The 19,403-nt window shown below is 42.1% G+C and overlaps 1 protein-coding gene across 3 annotated transcripts in view; it reads right to left on the bottom strand.

The window, feature by feature from the left end:
• The window catches only part of KLHL2 (kelch like family member 2), a 241,466-nt gene that overhangs the window by 112,340 nt on the left and 109,723 nt on the right, over nucleotides 1-19,403 (bottom strand). For all 3 annotated transcript variants that reach the window (XM_069744186.1, XM_069744187.1, XM_069744188.1), the window contains 2 exons: nucleotides 12,309-12,418; nucleotides 4,438-4,554 (listed from right to left, as the gene is read on the bottom strand). In XM_069744186.1, coding sequence (XP_069600287.1) covers nucleotides 4,438-4,554; nucleotides 12,309-12,418 — 227 coding nt within the window. The remainder of the gene's footprint in view (nucleotides 1-4,437; nucleotides 4,555-12,308; nucleotides 12,419-19,403) is intronic.

The raw sequence follows: 19,403 nt of genomic DNA, 5'->3' as shown, positions 1-19,403 counted from the left end.
GACAATGGTAAAAATTCTTTGATAGTACCTGCGTTTGTGAAAAAAATGGAAATTTGGCGAAAATTATGAAAATTTCGCAATTTTCCAACTTTGAATTTTTATGCAATTAAATCACAGAGATATGTCACACAAAATACTTAATAAATAACATTTCCCACATGTCTACTTTACATCAGCACAATTTTGGAACCAAAATTTTTTTTTGTTAGGGAGTTATAAGGGTTAAAAGTTGACCAGCAATTTCTCATTTCTACAACACCATTTTTTTTTTTAGGGACCACATCTCATTTGAAGTCATTTTGAGGGGTCTATATGATAGAAAATACCCAAGTGTGACACCATTCTAAAAACTACACCCCTCAAGGTGCTCAAAACCATATTCAAGAAGTTTATTAACCCTTCTGGTGCTTCACAGGAATTTTTTTAATGTTTAAATAAAAATGAACATTTAACTTTATTTCACAAAAAATTTAATTCAGCTCCAATTTGTTTTATTTTACCAAGGGTAACAGGAGAAAATGGACCCCAAACATTGTTGTACAATTTGTCCTGAGTATGCCAATACCCCACATGTGGGGGTAAACCACTGTTTGAGCGCATGGCAGAGCTCGGAAGCGAAGGAGCGCCATTTGACTTTTCAATGCAAAATTGACTGGAATTGAGATGGGACGCCATGTTTCGTTTGGAGAGCCCCTGATGTGCCTAAACATTGAAACCCCCCACAAGTGACACCATTTTGGAAAGTAGACCCCCTAAGGAACTTATCTAGAGGTGTGGTGAGCACTTTGACCCACCAAGTGCTTCACAGAAGTTTATAATGTAGAACCGTAAAAATAAAAAATCATATTTTTTCACAAAAATTATCTTTTCGCCCCCAATTTTTTATTTTCCCAAGGGTAAGAGAAGAAATTGGACCCCAACAGTTGGGGACAGTACAAAGACCTTTCTGATGATGTTTTTAATCATAGACCTGAAACCGGGACAAGGGGGCATCCTCTACGTCTGGAGGAAAGAAGGTTTAGGCATAATAACAGACGCGGATTCTTTACTGTAAGAGCAGTGAGACTATGGAACTCTCTGCCGTATGATGTTGTAATGAGTGATTCATTACTTAAATTTAAGAGGGGATTGGATACCTTTCTTGAAAAGTATAATGTTACAGATTATATATACTAGATTCCTTGATAGGGCGTTGATCCAGGGAACTAGTCTGATTGCCGTATGTGGAGTCGGGAAGGAATTTTTTTCCCCCAATGTGGAGCTTACTCTTTGCCACATGGGTTTTTTTTGCCTTCCTCTGGATCAACATGTTAGGGCATGTTAGGTTAGGCTATGGGTTGAACTAGATGGACTTAAAGTCTTCCTTCAACCTTAATAACTATGTTACTATGTAAAATACCCTCAATTTGAAGCTAAAAGTGTGCAAAATTTAAGGTCCAAAAAATTTGGACAGTGACAAGTTTTGGAATTGTAAATGTCTATCGAAACACATTCGATATGCAATCTATCTCTCACGCCAGTTTTGAAAAATGGCACATTTCTGGAATTATGTATACAGTGGGTGGCCTTGAAGTGGTTAAAAAAGGCCAAAAGGGGAGGCGAACATAAGCGGTAAGAGTTTGCATTGATGGGGATGGAGATTTAAGTTCACGCTACACTAACATGGCACTCCAGTAGCCTGAGGGCAGACGTGTGGACTTGAGGTTACTTATTGGAAAGTGCTTTTCACAGAACGTATGCAACATGCATTGCTGACTTGAGAATTAAATTCAGGCCAAGCACATAACTTACATACAATCAATGGTGGTTACTAGACTGTAAAAAAAAAAAAAAAGAAAAATCTTCAGCATGAGTTGGGTCAGTATTTTTTTGTTTTTAAGATCTCACTATGTTATTCAGCTTCCATCAAACCTTCACATCAGCATTTGGAGAAAAAAAAACAAATAAAAATGAATTCAATATATCTTAGATGCTGATTCGGACCTTTTGTCTTCTATGTAATACAGTTCAGGAATTTGGCCAAAGAGAGAGATATAAAATCCATTCAGTGGGAGAAAAAAAAATTCAACATTTGATAAAAGTTGCATTTCTTGAATCCATCTAAAAATATCTGGCTATGTAAAGTTCTCATAAAAAGTACAATAAAAATAAGACTTAGATTGTCAACTAGGAAAAAAATGGATGTAAAACTAACAGAAAAAAAAGGTGCAAATACTAAAGCCACACACAAAAAAGAAAATTACTCCAGTGAAATGGCAATTATGAATGAATTAATTGGGTCCAAAATATTACAGGTATTGTGAGATGTTGTGATTTTGACAAAACAAACACTGTCTAACGGCCTTTGAACAGCAGTTACCAATAGAAGAACTATGCTACATTCCTTTAACTAATAAACACTGTTGCTTACCTCATGTGCAGGCATTACAGTAGCTTAGGTATCCATGGTTACGACCACTCAGTAACAGTTAATTGCTCGTGGTCATAACCATGGAGACCTAAACTATGTCGCAATCAGCAGCTTATCAGGATAACTATACTACATTTCTTATTGGAGGCATTTGCTAATATTATTACACTTACTACAAGTTGGGATAAGATCTTGCAAATGGGAATACCTCTTTAAGGCTATATTCACACAGCGTTTTAAAAAAAAATCCATTCAATATATACGATTGTAAGTATCGAATGAATGTATCACAGATGCCACACATTGCATCGGAGCTACTGAAAATGGCGCTTAAGGTTTACCAGGCTAGCGTTGTTTGGAGTGGTACAGTAGACAGCTTTTTCCAAACGGCAAGGCCAAGGAGAAAACCATGCGCCTTAGACATAGGCGCTTTTTTGGGAGGGATGCTATGGTGATGAATACCACTGTGTGTGGCATTCATATGAAAGATCCATTCAAAGGGGTTGTCGCAGAACAATCCTTCATGGTTTATCCAGAGGACATGGCATAAATGTCTACTAGACGCAGGTCCCCAGATGCCCCATTCCGAATACTGCCCTGGTCACAGAGACAGGAGATGTGGCTGCGCATGGATCACGCGCTCTATAATCACGGCTATCGGACCTTTGAATAGAGCCCAGTGCGCCTTGAAGCTGCATGCATTCGATTGTTAGACTTATTGCACATCAGGTCGATACGCCATAAATGCCAGATGTGGGACAGTCTTTAACCCCTTCACGCCATCTTCTGCTTTTTTCTCCCCTTCTTCCAAAACCTATAACTTTTTTATCTATTTCGGTCAATATGACTGTATGAAGGCTTCTCGTTTGTACTTTTGAATGGCATTGATGTTACCATATAGTGTACTGGAAAAACGGGAAAAAATCCAAGTGTGATGAAATAGCAAAAAAAAAGTGCAACTTCACAATTTTTTTTTTCATTTACCATGTTCACTATATGGGAAAACTGACCTGGCAATAAGATTCCCCAGGTCAGTATGAGTATGCAGATACCAGACATGAATATTTTATTTTTCATTTAAGTGGTGAAAAATAGTTCAGAAATTTGTATGAAAAAACGTTCACTTTTTACTGTATTGAATAATCTCCCTTTGGGAAACTTGAAGCTCCGATTGATCACCTGTGCGTATGAGCACTGCTATGTAAAAATCAAGATCTATGAATGCCGGCCACGAGTATGTACAGAGGTCTTCTGTGGGCCCCCAGATGTAATGACAACCCATCAGCGCCCAGCTATTATGCGTCGGCGTTGGGTGGGATTTATGATGCGCTTCCAGCCATTGTGTGTTTAATTTCACTATCAGATATTTACAGCGGGATTTGACAGGTTAACAGCCAAGGGTGGAGCACCACTTCACCCACGGCTGTTAAAGGCTCATGAAAGCTGTCACGTGGGGGAAAAGACAGGGACATGACATATATTTACATCTTATGTCGTGAAGGTGTTATGGTATACGATAAACAGTTGTCTGAAACGCGTTAAGTGAGATTACACAACATTGTTACAGCAGTTACTGAAGGTGTTTAATGCTGCAGCAGTGCCGGATCAGCCAAAACCACAAGAACTCACTTTTGTCTTCACAGCTATAGAACTATTTTAAAGGACTGACTATGAGATGTAGTGATGAGCAAATGTGCTCCCGAGCATGCTCCGATGCTAACCAAGTGTCTTCCACGTGCTTGAAAAATCTGCTTAAAATTCCCGCGGCTGCATGTCTCGCGGCTGTTCGACAGCTACAACCCATGCATGGATTACCTGTTTGTAAGACAATCCCTGCGTGTGTTGCGGCTCTAGAACAACCACGAGACCTTGAATATATCTGAGCACGCCGAAGACACTTAGCACCCGAGCATGCTCAGAGAACACCTTGTCCGAGCACATTCCCTCATCACTAGTGACATGCTGTTCGTGGAAAACATGTTTTAGATTCATCAATACAATTAAAAAAAAGATTTAATTTTGATTACCTGCACTAAATAATCTCTTGAAAGTAACGGAAGGCGAACGTGCTCCATTAAATGTGACATGTGCTCCTGACGTACATCTTTGTCGTGGTTAACCCAAGTAATTACTGCTTCAAACACCTTGAAAAAGGAAAGAAGCAAAATAGATTAAAATTAAAAAAAAAAAAAAAAACATGGAAATTCAACAGACAAAAGGACTGTCATATTATAAATGGTAAAATAGGCACGGAATACAGCGCTACCTCTCTTCACAAGTCAGTGTCTGAGCATCATGGTGCAAGGAGGGCGACTGAACACTACATCTGCACTGCAGCCCCTTCATTCTCTGAATTGGCGGGAGTCCTAAAAATAAGACCACCAAGGCTCTTTAACCCCTCGATTATACGCTGTGCGCAGAATTATTAGGCAAGTTGTGTTTTGATCACATGATACTTTTTATACATGTTGTCCTACTCCAAGCTGTTCAGGCTTGAGAGCCAACTACCAATTAAGTAAATCAAGGTGATGTGCATCTCTGTAATGAGGAGGGGTGTTGTATAATGACATCAGAGCCCTATATAAGGTGTGCTTAATTATTAGGCAACTTCCTTTCCTTTGGTAAAATAGGTCAGAAGAGAGATTTGACAGGCTCTGAAAAGTCCAAAATTGTGAGAGGTCTTGCAATGGGATGCAGCAGTCTGGAAATTGCCAAACTTTTGAAGAGTGATCACCGAACAATCAAGCGTTTCATGGCAAATAGCCAACAGGGTCGCAAGAAGTGTGTTGGGCAAAAAAGGCGCAAAATAACTGCCCATGAATTGAGGAAAAATCAAGCCTGAAGCTGCCAAGATGCCATTTGCCACCAGTTTTGCCATATTTCAGAGCTGCAACGTTACTGGAGTAACAAAAAGCACAAGGTGTGCGACAATCAGGGAGATGGCCAAGGTAAGGAAGGCTGAAAAACGACCACCTTTGAACAAGAAACATAAGATAAAAAGTCAAGACTGGGCCAAGAAATATCTTAAGACTGACTTTTCAAAGGTTTTATGGACTGATGAAATGAGAGTGACTCTTGGGCTATGTGTCCACGTTCAGGATCGCATCAGGATTTGCTCAGGATTTGAAGCAGGTAAAATCTGCACCAAATCTGCACTTGAGGTCACTGGCAGGTCACCTGCGTTTTTGATGCGTTTTTACATGCGTTTTTCATGTGGATGTGTGTGTTTTTGTAAGCTACATAAAGATATACAATTATGATGCCATTTCTTGTCCAACCTCTTTATTTACATACTCCATTGAAGAATGTTTACACACACAGCTAGATAGATCTATCATATCTATCTATCTAATCTATCTATCTATCTATCTATCTATCATCTACTGATATATCGATCTATAAATATATCTATCTATATAATGGATGGATACGATGGACGGATACGATAGACGGACGGATACGATAGACGGACGGATACGACAGACGGACGGACGGATACGACAGACGGATCACACATGTGAGAAACTAGGACGAATCTCGCATCTTAATACCCGGCACTGCTGCCGGCACTCGGGAGCGGAGCGTGCTGTTGCATGTATTTCTATTCAGCCGCACGCTCCGGTCCCGATTGCCGGCAGCAGTGCCGGGTATTAAGATGCAAGACTCGGAGTTTCTCACATGTGTGATCCCGGCCTTAAATATAGACACACACCCGTGAAATCTGCGTTCGGCAGGGGTCACACTCGCGAGAAACTCACAGGTCTCTCGCTTCAATTCCCAGCACTGCCGCGGGCATGCGGGACCGGAGTGTGCGGCTGCATGTATTTCTATGCAGCTGAACCCTCCGGTCCTGAGTGCCCGCGGCAGTGTCAGGTATTTACCCAGCCCTAAATGCAATATGCTTACGGTAATTAAAAAAAAAAAATGGCGTGGGCTCCCGCTCAATTTTCTGCGCCAGAGAGGGAAAGCCAGCGACTGGGGGACTGATATTTGTAGCCTGGGAAGAGGTTAATACCGATGGAGCTTCCCAGCTATGAATATCAGCCTGCAGCTGTCTGTGCAGCCTTTACTGGCTATAAAAAGAGGGGGGATCAGTAAAGGGCAGAGAGCTCCACTCCGACTCAGATGCCAGCAAGGTGGAGGTGGGGTACTGGTATGGGTTGGTATCATCAAAGATGAACTTGTGGGACCTTTTCAGGTAGAGGATGAAGTGAAGCTCAACTCCCAGACCTACTGCCAGTTTCTGGAAGACAACTTCTTCAAGCAGTGGTACAGGAAGAAGTCAGTATCGTTGAAGAAAAACATGATTTTCATGCAGGACAATGCTCCATCACATGCCTCCATCTACTCCACAGCGTGGCTGGCCAGTAAAGGTCTCAAAGAATAAAATAATGACATGGCCCCCTTGTTCACCTGATCTGAACCCCATAGAGAACCTGTGGTCCCTCATAAAATGTGAGATCTACAGGGAGGGAAAACAGTACACCTCTCGGAACAGTGTCTGGGAGGCTGTGGTGGCTGCTGCACGCAATGTTGATCATAAACAGATCAAGCAACTGACAGAATCTATGGATGGAAGGCTGTTGAGTATCATCATAAAGAAAGGTGGCTATATTGGTCACTAATTTTGGGGGGGTGGGGTTGTTCTTGCATGTCAGAAATGTTTATTTCTAAATTTTGTGCAGTTATATTGGTTTACCCGGTGAAAATAAACAAGTGATATGGGAATATATTTGGTTTTTATTAAGTTGCCTAATAATTCTGCACAGTAATAGTTACCTGCACAAACAGATATCTTCCTAAGATAGCCAAATCTAAAAAAAAACAAAAAAAACATTCCAACTTCAAAAAATATTAAGCTTTGATATTTATGAGTCTTTTGGGTTGATTGAGAACATAGTTGTTGATCAATAATAAAAATAATCCTCTAAAATACAACTTGCCTGATAATTCTGCACACAGTGTACAGTGGGTACGGAAAGTATTCAGACCCCTTTAAATTTTTCACTCTTTCATTGCAGCCATTTGGTTAATTCAAAAAAGTTAATTTTTTTCTCATTAATGTACACTCTGCACCCAATCTTGACTGAAAAAAAAGGTAGACATTTTTGAATATTTATTAAAAAAAGAAAAATCGAAATATCACATGGTCATAAGTATTCAGACCCTTTGCTCAGACACTCATATTTAACCCCTTCATGACCTTGGGATTTTTCGTTTTTCCGTGTTCATTTTTCACTCCCCTCCTTCCCAGAGCCATAACTTTTTTATTTTTCCGTCAATATGGCCATGTGAGGGCTTATTTTTTGCGGGACGAGTTGTACTTTTGAACGACATCATTGGTTTTAGCATGTCGTGTACTAGAAAACGGGAAAAAAATTCCAAGTGCGGTGAAATTGCAAAAAAAGTGCAATCCCACACTGGTTTTTTGTTTGGCTTTTTTGCTAGGTTCACTAAATGCTAAAACTGACCTGCCATTATGATTCTCCAGGTCAGTACGAGTTCATAGACACCAAACATGTCTAGGTTATTTTTTATCTAAGTGGTGAAAAAAAATTCCAAACTTTGCTCAAAAAAAAAAAAGTAAATAAAAATTGCGCCATTTTCCGATACTCGTAGCGTCTCCATTTTTCGTGACCTGGGGTCGGTTGAGGGCTTATTTTTTGCATGCCGAGATGACGTTTTTAATGATAGCATTTTGGTGCAGATACTTTCTTTTGATCGCCCGTTATTGCATTTTAATGCAATGTCGCGGCGACCTAAAAAACGTAATTCTGGCGTTTCGAATTTTTTTCTCGCTACGCCGTTTAGCGATCAGGTTAATGCTTTTTTTTAAATTGATAGATCGGGCGATTCTGAGCGCGGTGATACCAAATATGTGTAGATTTGATTTTTTTTTTTATTGATTTATTTTGATTGGGGCGAAAGGGGGGTGATTTAAACTTTTATATTTTTATTTTTTTCACATTTTTTTTAACTTTTTTTTTTTTACTTTTGCCATGCTTCAATAGCCTTCATGGGAGGCTAGAAGCAGGCACAACGCGATCGGCTCTGCTACATAGCAGCGATCTGCTGATCGCTGCTATGTAGCAGAAATGGAGGTGTGCTGTGAGCGCCGACCACAGGGTGGCGCTCACAGCCACCGGTGATCAGTAACCATAGAGGTCTCTAGGACCTCTATGGTTACCATCCTGACGCATCGCCGACCCCCGATCATGTGACGGGGGTCGGCGATGACGTCATTTCCGGCCGCCCGGCCGGAAGCGGTAGTTAAATGCCGCTGTCTGCGTTTGACAGCGGCATTTAACTAGTTAATAGGTGCAGGCAGATCGCGATTCTGCCCGCGCCTATTACGGGCACATGTCAGCTGTTCAAAACAGCTGACATGTCCCGGCTTTGATGCGGGCTCACCGCGGAGCCCTGCATCAAAGCAGGGGATCTGACCTCGGACGTACTATCCCGTCCGAGGTCAGATAGGGGTTAAGTTACATACTGTCCATTTCCTTGTGATCCTCCTTGAGGTGGTTCTACTCCTTCATTGGAGTACAGCTGTGTTTAATTTAACTGATAGGACTTGATTTGGAAAGACGCACACCTGTCTATACAAGACCTCACAGCTCACAGTGCATGTCAGATCAAATGAGAATCAGGAGGTTAAAGGAACTCAGAGACAGAATTGTGGCAAGGCACCGATCTGGCCAAGGTTACAAGAGACTTTCTGCAGTACCCAAGGTTCCCAAGAGCACAGTGGCCTCCATACTCCTTAAATGGAAGAAGTTTGGGACCACCAGAAGTCTTCTGAGACCTGGCAGTCCAGGTAAACTGAGCAATTGTAGGACAAGAGCCTTGGTGAGAGAGGTAAAGAAGAACCCCAAGATCACCATAGCTGAGCTCCATAGATGCAGTAGGGAGATGGGAGAAAGTTTCAAAGTCAATTTTCACTGCAGCACTCCACCAGTCGCGCCTTTATGGCAGAGTGGCCCGATGGAAGCCCGCATAAAGTTTGCTAAAAACACATGAAGGCCACCCAGACTATGAGAAATAAGATTCTCTGGTCTAATGAGACGAAGATCGACCTTTTTGGTGACAATTCTGAGCAGTATGTGTGGAGAAAGCCAGGCAGTGCTCATTACCGGCCCTATACAATCCCAACAGTGAAACATGGTGGTGGCAGCATCATGTTATGGGGGTGCTTTTCAGCTGCACGGACAAGATGATTGGTTGACATTGAAGGAAACATGAATGCGGCCAAGTACAGAGACATCCTTGATGAAAATCTCTTCCAGAGTGCTCTGGACCTCAGACTTAGCTGAAGGTTCACCATCTAACAAGACCAGGGGTCCCCAACTCCAGGCCTCGAGGGCCGCCAACAGTGCAGGTTTTCAGGATTTCTTTAGTATTGCATCGGTGGTAATGTGATCATCTGCACAGGTGATGATTCCAACCCCTGTGCAATACTAAGGAAATCCTGAAAACCTGCACTGTTGGCGGCCCTTGAGGCCTGGAGTTGGGGACCACTGTACAAGACAATGACCCTAAGCACACAGCTAAAGTAACAAAGGAGTGGCTTCAGAACAACTGTGTGACCATTCTTGACTGGCCCAGCCAGATCCCTGACCAAAACCCACTTCATCATCTCTAGAGAGACCTGAAAATGGCTGTCCACCAACGTTCACCATCCAACCTGATGGAACTGGAGAGGATCTGCAAAGAAGAATGGCAAAGGATTCCCAAATTCAGGTGTGAAAAACTTGTATCATCCCCAAGAAAACTCATGACTGTACGAGCTCAAAAGTGTGTTTCTACTCAATACTAAGCAAAGGGTTTAAATACTTATGACCATGTGATATTTAAGTTTTTCTTTTTTAATAAATTTTCAAAAATTACTTGATTTCTGGGGGTTTTTTTTCAGTCAAGATGGGGTGCAGAGTGTACATTAATGAGAAAAAATGAACTTTTTTGAATGTCCTAAATGGCTGCAATGAAACAAAAAGTGAAAAATTCAAAGGGGTCTGAATACTTTCTGCACCCACTGTATGTGGTGGCTTCAATTTTCCTTTATGAGTAGTATTTTTTTTATTATTAGGCTGCGTTCACATTTGCAGATCTGTCCAATAATAGCTATGCTATTGTGTTTGGTAAAATACTGGACACCATGATGGAAACCAAATGGTCAATGTGGTCCACTGGGCACTGCAGGAGTAAGTGGGTCGAGCACTTTAGTTATTTCCATATTTCTTTACCAACACAGAAACAGAAGACAGCAGGTGTGAACTAAGCCTTACAGTTAACTAAGCTCAATTGCATTTATAAAGCTGATAATGGCATGTAAGGTGACAATATTTTTATTCCCTTTCTCAGTCCATCTCCCTTGTCTTTACCATGAAGAAAACAAAAACACAGTAGTACTTGCATCTATTAACCTCTTTGCACACTATTAACATAAGACTAATGACAGAAAGGTGAGCAGCCATGAAATATTCTCAAACTCCACATTTACACATCTGGTTATGAGCACAAAAAACTAGAACAAATGCAGTGAAAACCAACAAACCCTCTGCACTTTTATTTAACCACTAAAATAACTCACAGTAAATCATTGTTAAAAGGACTAACAAGATCACAGTGTAAGCAACTGTCGGAGCCTGGAAACCTACAGCAATCCGATCAGAAAACACACTACGGCTACGTTCACACTAGCGTTGCGCCGCCCTGCGTCGGCGACGCAACGCGCGACGCACGAAAAAACGCGCGCAAACGCGCGCAAAAACACCAAAACCAACACCGACCAAAATCGGACGCACAGAAAATGCAACTTGTTGCATTTTCTTGCGTCCGACGCTAGCGTCGGAAACGACGCAAGTGTCAAAAAACGCCACCCTAAAAACGCACGCGTCCCCTATGTTAAACAAGGATGTGCAGGTCAGGTTTTTGAAATGTATTCTCTAGCCTTCTGATCGTGCACTCCGCCTCCTAGCCGCAGGTGTTTTAATTACAGCAGGTCCAGTACCCCTCCACAGAGAGAGAGAATTTTAGTCTAGGAAGAGGTTTCACATGTACCCATTCAGATGGAGACGTTTATTCTCAGCGAGGTAAGGCAAGCGTAGGACCTGGTATAAGAGAGATGCCGTAAAGGGGCTACCAGGTACACATAAAATTGGCCATTTTTATGCGCTAAACGCTCTCATTTTTCATATTTCTAGTGCAGTAATGCAGTTCAAATTTCGTATTTCAAGTTTGTATGTTCTAGCGCTGCAGTGTGCTGCCTTATTTACTTAACTATATACGAGTTGGCGACTCTAGCTTCAAGGGATGGAGCACCAGTCTATACGAGGAATACCACTTCACTACTACTCTCATCAGCGTCGTGACTGACCTTCACAACTACACCAGGAGAGCAGATTCCATCTACTCTTCCCTGTTTCTGATCACCAGGACATTAACATGGGAGCGCTCATACTTTGTCTTCTCGTTACATTTTCCCCAGCAACAGCTGAAAATGTTCCGTCACCCAAATCTACCTGGGATAAGAAGCCAAAATCACTGGGATCAGCGGCAAGTCAAGGGAACTTATCACCTCCCCAGATGCTATTTATAGGGACTCTCCACCTAGAATGACTGCTCAAACCAAGCACAGGCGCTCTGTGCCTCCTGGTGGGGCCAAAAAGGTTACACCGGCTTGTTCTTCCATCTATCGCCACGTTTCCCTGACTTCTTCAAGCCAGAGCTGTCAATCAAAGAGTGAGGTGGAGATAGAGGAAAAACAAGCAGGTGGGAAGGTAATACATGAAGCAGAAAGGTGGGAGCCGTCAGGCCTGAGTCCGGGACAGTTAACCCATATACCATTATCGTTATAAGGGAAGTGAAGAAAAAAAACAAAGTCATTAAAACAAATTACCTTTTCTTCTGACAGAACGGTGAGCTTATCGCTGGCAATTAAACTGCACACTTGTTCTATGCCGAGATGCAGAAACTCTTCTCCTTGGACAATATCTGAAAAGTGTTGTTCTGTAAGGAAAAGAATCACTATTAAAGAAAAAATGAAGTCAAAAGAACAGCGAGAGCGAGTGTGTACAGGACCCTGCAGAAGACCGACACATCCTGCATCAGTGCTATGGATTGTTCCCATCGTCCATGCTACTAGTGATCCATGTGCGGGCCCGGCACAAAAGGTCTGGGTGTCCAATGTCATGTCATCTATTCTAAGTCTTCCTTATTAATAAAGGAAACAAGTTTGTGTAAAGGCAAAAAAAACAATTGAGGTGCTTTGAGGGTTTTTTTTTTTTTTTTATTTCATTTGCATATTGCTAAGTGATTGATTACCTGACCTGATTAGGGGCCATAATCAACCAAATGTGAATCAACCTCCTAGCGAGAGAAACAGTAATAAAATATTAAAAGGGAACCAGACAGGTCCCCCCATGCCCTCCAACCCACCAGAATTACACTATTTGTTGCTAAGACTCTGCCTAACCAGCCCAAGACCCATGTTTACACCTACACCCCAATTTTTTTTTTTTTAAGGCTTTATAAAACTTTAATATGCTAATTAGGCCTTTAACTAATCAACAGGGCATGGTTTTCCTCAAAGTAGCCGTCCCCCTCAGCACATTCACGCCCCTGTGGGCATAACAGGATTTCCAATTGATGGCTTCATCTTCAACTCCCTGCAAATCTCGCACATGCGCAAAGTTTTCTTCACCCACATCATTGCTCCTCTGAAGCTAGGTGTACGCTTCCCGAATTCAGAGGTGCACTGACATGTCTGGAAGGGTCTTACTCTAGCCTTGGTTAGCCAGGGTATATACAACAAAAGGAATAAATCCCCATAATTGAAAATTATACCATTATTAATACTATTAAAACAAAAAGGAAAGACTTGGTAACTCCTATCCCACATACACTAATACATATATCTATGTGGTAACCAAAGAATGTACAATTATTACCTCACACAGAAAACAGGACTGAAAAGAAGATTAGTCTCATTTTCCACTTTGGCATCATGACTCCAAAAAACCTTCTAATTCCTCATGATGAGCCAGTATGAATGGGGAAACGCATCGAGGTTGCGGCACTTTGGCAGCTACATGTGGTCCTTCTTATTGAAGTAACTATTTGCATCTGGTCTGGGCCCGGTTTTGTTTTATTTTCTATCACCCTATAAGGGTTTAAAGGATACAGGTGTATATCTCTATCAGTTGGATTGAGCACAATACACACTTTACTCTATGCAAGGACACTTTCTCTACACACAATATACTGTGTAGTTTGAGCACTTCTGAACAGTGAGGGTGATATATACTCCTGACTATATACTGGGCAAGACTAGACTTTGGCGCCATTGCGTTGGATGCTTTGTCCTCTCAGATTCAATGCTCTTGGGGACCTCCTTTAGTCAAGACTATCTAGGGTCAGCTAGGGTTAGATGACAAAGCGAGCGCCAAAACTTGTGTGCAATATCTTGGGTGTCAACCTCTACAGTCAGGCAGGATTCATCTTTAGGGTGCATCATTGAGGAAAAATGTTAGGACATCTCCTTGCCTGATCTTTTCAGGCCTGTTTTTTTTGTGTGGGGTATTAACTGGACATTGCTTACCACAAAGTATTTTTCCCAGAAAATTATTGCAGTTATACATGTTTTGCTATACACGTTTATTTCATGTTTAATAAAAGGCAAATTGGACATCATTTCACACAAAACCCTCAAAATGGGCTGAGCAAAATTGTTGCCACCCTGAACTTAATTGGTTGCACACCGTTTGGAATAAATAACTGAAATCAATCCCTTCCTATCATTAAAAAGCATCTTACACCTCTCAAGTGGAACTTTTGACTACTCATTTTTGGTCCTCAGACTCTTCTCTTCCTTTTCTGTTCCCCATTCTTAGTGTGGTAAGAAACACAATGCAAAGATTGAATCAATTTCTCCCCTTTTCATCAGGTGAGGTTTTCATATTGCTCAGACCTGTTACTTGCTACAGGTGAGTTCGAACAAGCTTAACATGCTTGAAGCAAAGGTGCTTACCCATAATTTTGAAAAGTGCCTACAATTATATCAAGTCCAAAGAAAGTAGTAGACAGAACCACCAATAAGTCTGAGTCATATATTGAACGCACCTGTTTGAGGATACAGGCTTGCTTTCGGATCCCGGGTGCTTAAACCGAATATCACAAAAATGCAGTCCATACTCCAAGAAAAGTTACAGGACTCACCGATCCTTTTAAGACGTATTGGTACTTTATTCAAACATGGCTAAAATCTTCACGGCTCGGGGGTCTGCAGAAGAAGGAGTGTGTAGGTTAAGACGACAGCCATACCAGTCACGAAACAGCCGTCTTAACCTACACAATCCTTCTTCTGCACACCCCCGAGCCGTGAAGATTTTAACCATGTTTGAATAATGTACCAATTTGTCTTAAAAGGATCAGTGAGTGCTGTAACCTATTTTCTTGGAGTATGGAGTGCCTACAATTATGTCCAGCCTATTTTGGGGGTTTTGTGTGAAATGATGTTAAATTTGCCCTTTTTCTCAGTTTTTTGTGTTTCTGCAATACACACAAAGGAAATAAACATTTATATAACAAAACATGTTCTTGCAATAATTTTACTTCATTTTCTGGAACAATCTCAAGGGTGCCAACACTTCTGGCCATAACTGTAGATATACTGTATTTTCTGGCATATAAGACTACTTTTTAACCCTTGAAAATCTTCTCAAAAGTCGGGTATCGTCTTATACGCCAGGTGTCGTCTTATAGGGCAGGTGCGGAGTAACCTGCGGTCGCCGCATATTGTGGGGGGAGCCACCCCAATGACGAGGTGAGGGGGAACCTCACCGGGAAGGTGTAAAGGTACCGTCACACTTAGCGACGCTGCAGCGATACCGACAGCGATCCGGATCGCTGCAGCGTCGCTGTTTGGTCGCTGGAGAGCTGTCACACAGACCGCTCTCCAGCGACCAACGATGCCGGTAACCAGGGTAAACATCGGGTAACTAAGCGCAGGGCCGCGCTTAGTAACCCGATGTTTACCCTGGTTACCATCCTAAAAGTAAAAAAAAAAACAAACACTACATACTTACCTACAGCCGTCTGTCCTCCAGCGCTGTGCTCTGCTCTCCTCCTGTACTGGCTGTGTGAGCACAGCGGCCGGAAAGCAGAGCGGTGACGTCACCGCTCTGCTTTCCGGCTGACCGACGCTCACAGCCAGTACAGGAGGAGAGCAGAGCACAGCGCTGGAGGACAGACGGCTGTAGGTAAGTATGTAGTGTTTGTTTTTTTACTTTTAGGATGGTAACCAGGGTAAACATCGGGTTACTAAGCGCGGCCCTGCTCTTAGTTACCCGATGTTTACCCTGGTTACCAGTGAAGACCGCTGAATCGGTGTCACACACGCCGATTCAGCGATGTCTACGGGGAGTCCAGCGACGAAATAAAGTTCTGGACTTTCTTCCCCGACCAGCGACAGCACAGCAGGGGCCTGATCGCTGCTGCCTGTCACACTGGACGATATCGCTAGCGAGGACGCTGCAACGTCACGGATCGCTAGCGATATCGTCTAGTGTGACGGTACCTTAAGTGAAGCAGAGGCAGAGAAGGAGATAATAGGATACAAGGGCGAGCCAGTTTTGCATAACTGGCATCCCAGACGCTGACAGTGTGCTTCACTTACACCTTCCTGGTGAGGCGCTCCCTCACCTCGTCATCGGGACCACTCCCCCCACTATATACGTCGACCGCAGATTGCTTCGCACCCACCCTATAAGACTACACCCAGCATATAAGACAACCCCCGACTTTTGAGAAGATTTTATATTTTAACTGGAAAAGTTGGGGGTCGTCTTATACGCCCAGTCGTCTTATACGCCGGAAAATACGGTATGTATAAGTCTACTTCCTTTTACTTTTAATAATATTAATAAAAAGTATAATTGTTAATGATAGGGATTATTTTGTTAGAAATTTCACTATATTCCTTACATGACTGATATACTGTAGGTCTATAGGCAGGGTTTTTATCAAATATTCTAATGCTGGAGGGTTGGAGGGCATGGGGGTCCCTGCAATATACAGCAGTTTCAGGTTATTGTAAGCTTTAATGTTTACTCTGTAATAATGAAATGACCTGCCTATACCTACAGTGCTCAGCATAAAGGAGTATACCCGCTCTAAAAAAAAAAAAAAAAAGTAACATTTTAATCACCATCTTACTGAACACAAGAATAATTTCTGAAATTTTGATATAGACTCAGTTTATAGAACTTTTTTTTTGAACTATAACATGAAAGTAAGGTTACATGTGTTTCACTGTAGGCATCACGCATTTAGAAAAAGTGAACGTCTACCAAGGGTACTGAGTGATGGAAGCTTCTTCTCTTTCAAGTTACAGCAGTACATCTGTGAGCTCATGATGCCATCAGTGAAATGTAGCTCCCCGACATCTGGAGCAGTCTGCAGCCTCACGTAAAGACACTGCCTACACCATGTTTCTGTCACGTAGTGACTAGGAATGGTGGGCGCCTACCTGATCCCTTGTACTAGGGGGCGCCCTAGTCTATCCATGTCTCTCGGTTTATCCTGGAAGGTGGAGACACCATGGTCATGTACCTTGCTATGCTACCATCTTAAATCTTATCTAATCTTCCCTTCCCTAGACAGGGAGGTGTGAGGCTGAAGTGTATAGGATTACGCTAACCATACAAAGGATGAAAAAAAACTACAATCATACAAAATATACTCACAAAACAGAGTGGAACACAGGGAAGGGATAGGTAGCAGAAACCAAATAGGAGAGGATGAGGATAAGCATGCAAACAAACTCAAAGCAGAAGTCTTGTGAACAACTCTCCACTAGCTTACTCCAAACATTGAATTTCTCCTCCAACACGTAATCCGTAAGTAGAAATTTCCAAGTGCGAGTGGCCAACACAGAACAGTTGAGACAATTCAGGATGAAGCTCCAGGAGATCAACTCAACTGATTAACCCTTGCAATGACAGAGCAAGGAAAAAACCTGCTCTGTTTAATAGGATGGTGAAGCAGTTCTATTCAGTGCAGGATTTTGAGTGAGCAGACTCTGAACTTCGGGCCCCTCTTCATTGCGGTATCCCTGTGACAGTTTCACTATATGCACCATGCATTTAGAAAAATAAATTTTAGAAACTATAGTTTTATCACAGGAGTAAAAAAAATTGTTGAAGGAAACTTCACTTTAAAACTCTATACAAGCTTCCCTGGAACAGCCATCAGCCGTTCCCATTACATAAACTCAATTTAAAAGCAGATAAGAACCATGGGAAAGAGCGATAATATTTAACAGAAATGATCTGGCACTAGCACAAGATGTGAGGTGAGTGAGGCGGAAGGTGGATGCCTGCAAGGCAGATCACTTCATTACTATGGAGTTAACATAAAGCTTACATTAACCTGAAACTGTGGAATAACACTGGGACCAAGCAAAAGATGAGTGATAAAGGACTTCAGCCAACATATAAAATCTGTTTTTAAATGTCAGGAAAAAGCAACCTGACAGTATAGTCCTTGGTAACCATAAGCGGGCTGATCCACAGACACTTGTTTTAAACTACTAGAAATAATTAGATGTGTGTTCCAGTGTAAGACTTCAAAGTCCAGAAGTTACGGCAGAAAAAGGTTTTAGGCGAGAGAGTCTCCTGGCTAGACTCCACTTAGTGCCCTGTAACCTTGGTGGCACATGTCTGGTGGTTTTGATATTGACCTATGGAAAGAGACCAGTTTCTGGGGGTGAGGGAATGCCACATCTTCATTGCTATCCTGTGATATGCTAGTGACTAAATGTTATATGGATAATTGTTACAAAACTTCTAAAGGGGGAAGCAGACCCTTTTGTCTTATGAATTAGTGGCAATCCCTGTAAATTACTTTATCCTCCACCTAACATTGTGGTTGCACCTATTTTATCGAGCTCAGGCCATAGGAATCAGACAGGACTTCTGTATGGACCTGCAACTTCACAGCCACAGACTAAATTCTGTTGTCCAGTAATTTATATTTATCTATATTCTGAAAATATGAAGCACAGCCACACTCGCCCACTCTGGGTCCAGTGCTGACTCTCTGGTCTTTGTTGACAGGCTGCAGAGGTGACATCATGGCTACAACACACCTGACCGCTACAGCCTGTCACTAGGCTGAGCAGCTCTCCCAATGTAGAAGGCACAAAACTGCAGAGCCCAGAGACCGACTGGCGAGTCCAAGTCTGTTGGACCTCTTACTATACTATACTAGATGACTACTACTGCACTGCAGGTTCTGCTCTGCAAAGTTTACTTTATGACCTTCAACATATAACAGCAGAGTAATCAGACGGATTACAGAGCAGAACTGCATGTGTCAGCATCACTAAAGCTTCTACTGCATTTCATACATAAGTAAATAGGGATTTGGCAGCCATTATTCCAGCTCTCTGTATTCCCATTTCATTGTTCCAGGATTGTCATATTATTTAGATAGGAAAAAAAAAATTGCAAATAACCATTCATAAAGCGCTAAACTGAGAACTATAGCTGGCGACAGTGATGGCAGATGGTGAGGAGGCAGAACAGGGTAGTGGCACAACAATGCAATGTGAACAAGCAGTACTGAATGTAGAATATGTGGATATTCCTGCAGAGAAAAACAGGAGCAAAGAACACAGTGATTCAGTCTCTCTTCTACATTATACATCTCATATTAAATGTATACATTAATGCAATAAACTAAACTGACTGTCCCACTAAGTTTTGCTACTCTGATACGGTGAATTACTTACCACACCAAGAATTCACTTGCTACGAAACATAAAGCCTCTTTAAGAAGCAGTGTCACGTTTCACCACGCCATAAAGCTATAAAGACTGTCACCACAGCTGTGCCGACCCGACATGGCTTTATACGCTACATGCAAGTCAATACTGACCTACCCACTAAGCTCAGTGTGGCTACGAGGATAAAGACTGGGCCGGCACCAGGTC

This window comes from Ranitomeya imitator, chromosome 1 (genome assembly GCF_032444005.1).
Source record: "Ranitomeya imitator isolate aRanImi1 chromosome 1, aRanImi1.pri, whole genome shotgun sequence".
NCBI classification, from domain to species: domain Eukaryota; kingdom Metazoa; phylum Chordata; class Amphibia; order Anura; family Dendrobatidae; genus Ranitomeya; species Ranitomeya imitator.
Note: the sequence above shows the minus strand (reverse complement) of the source record. Positions and strands in the feature narration are given on the sequence as shown.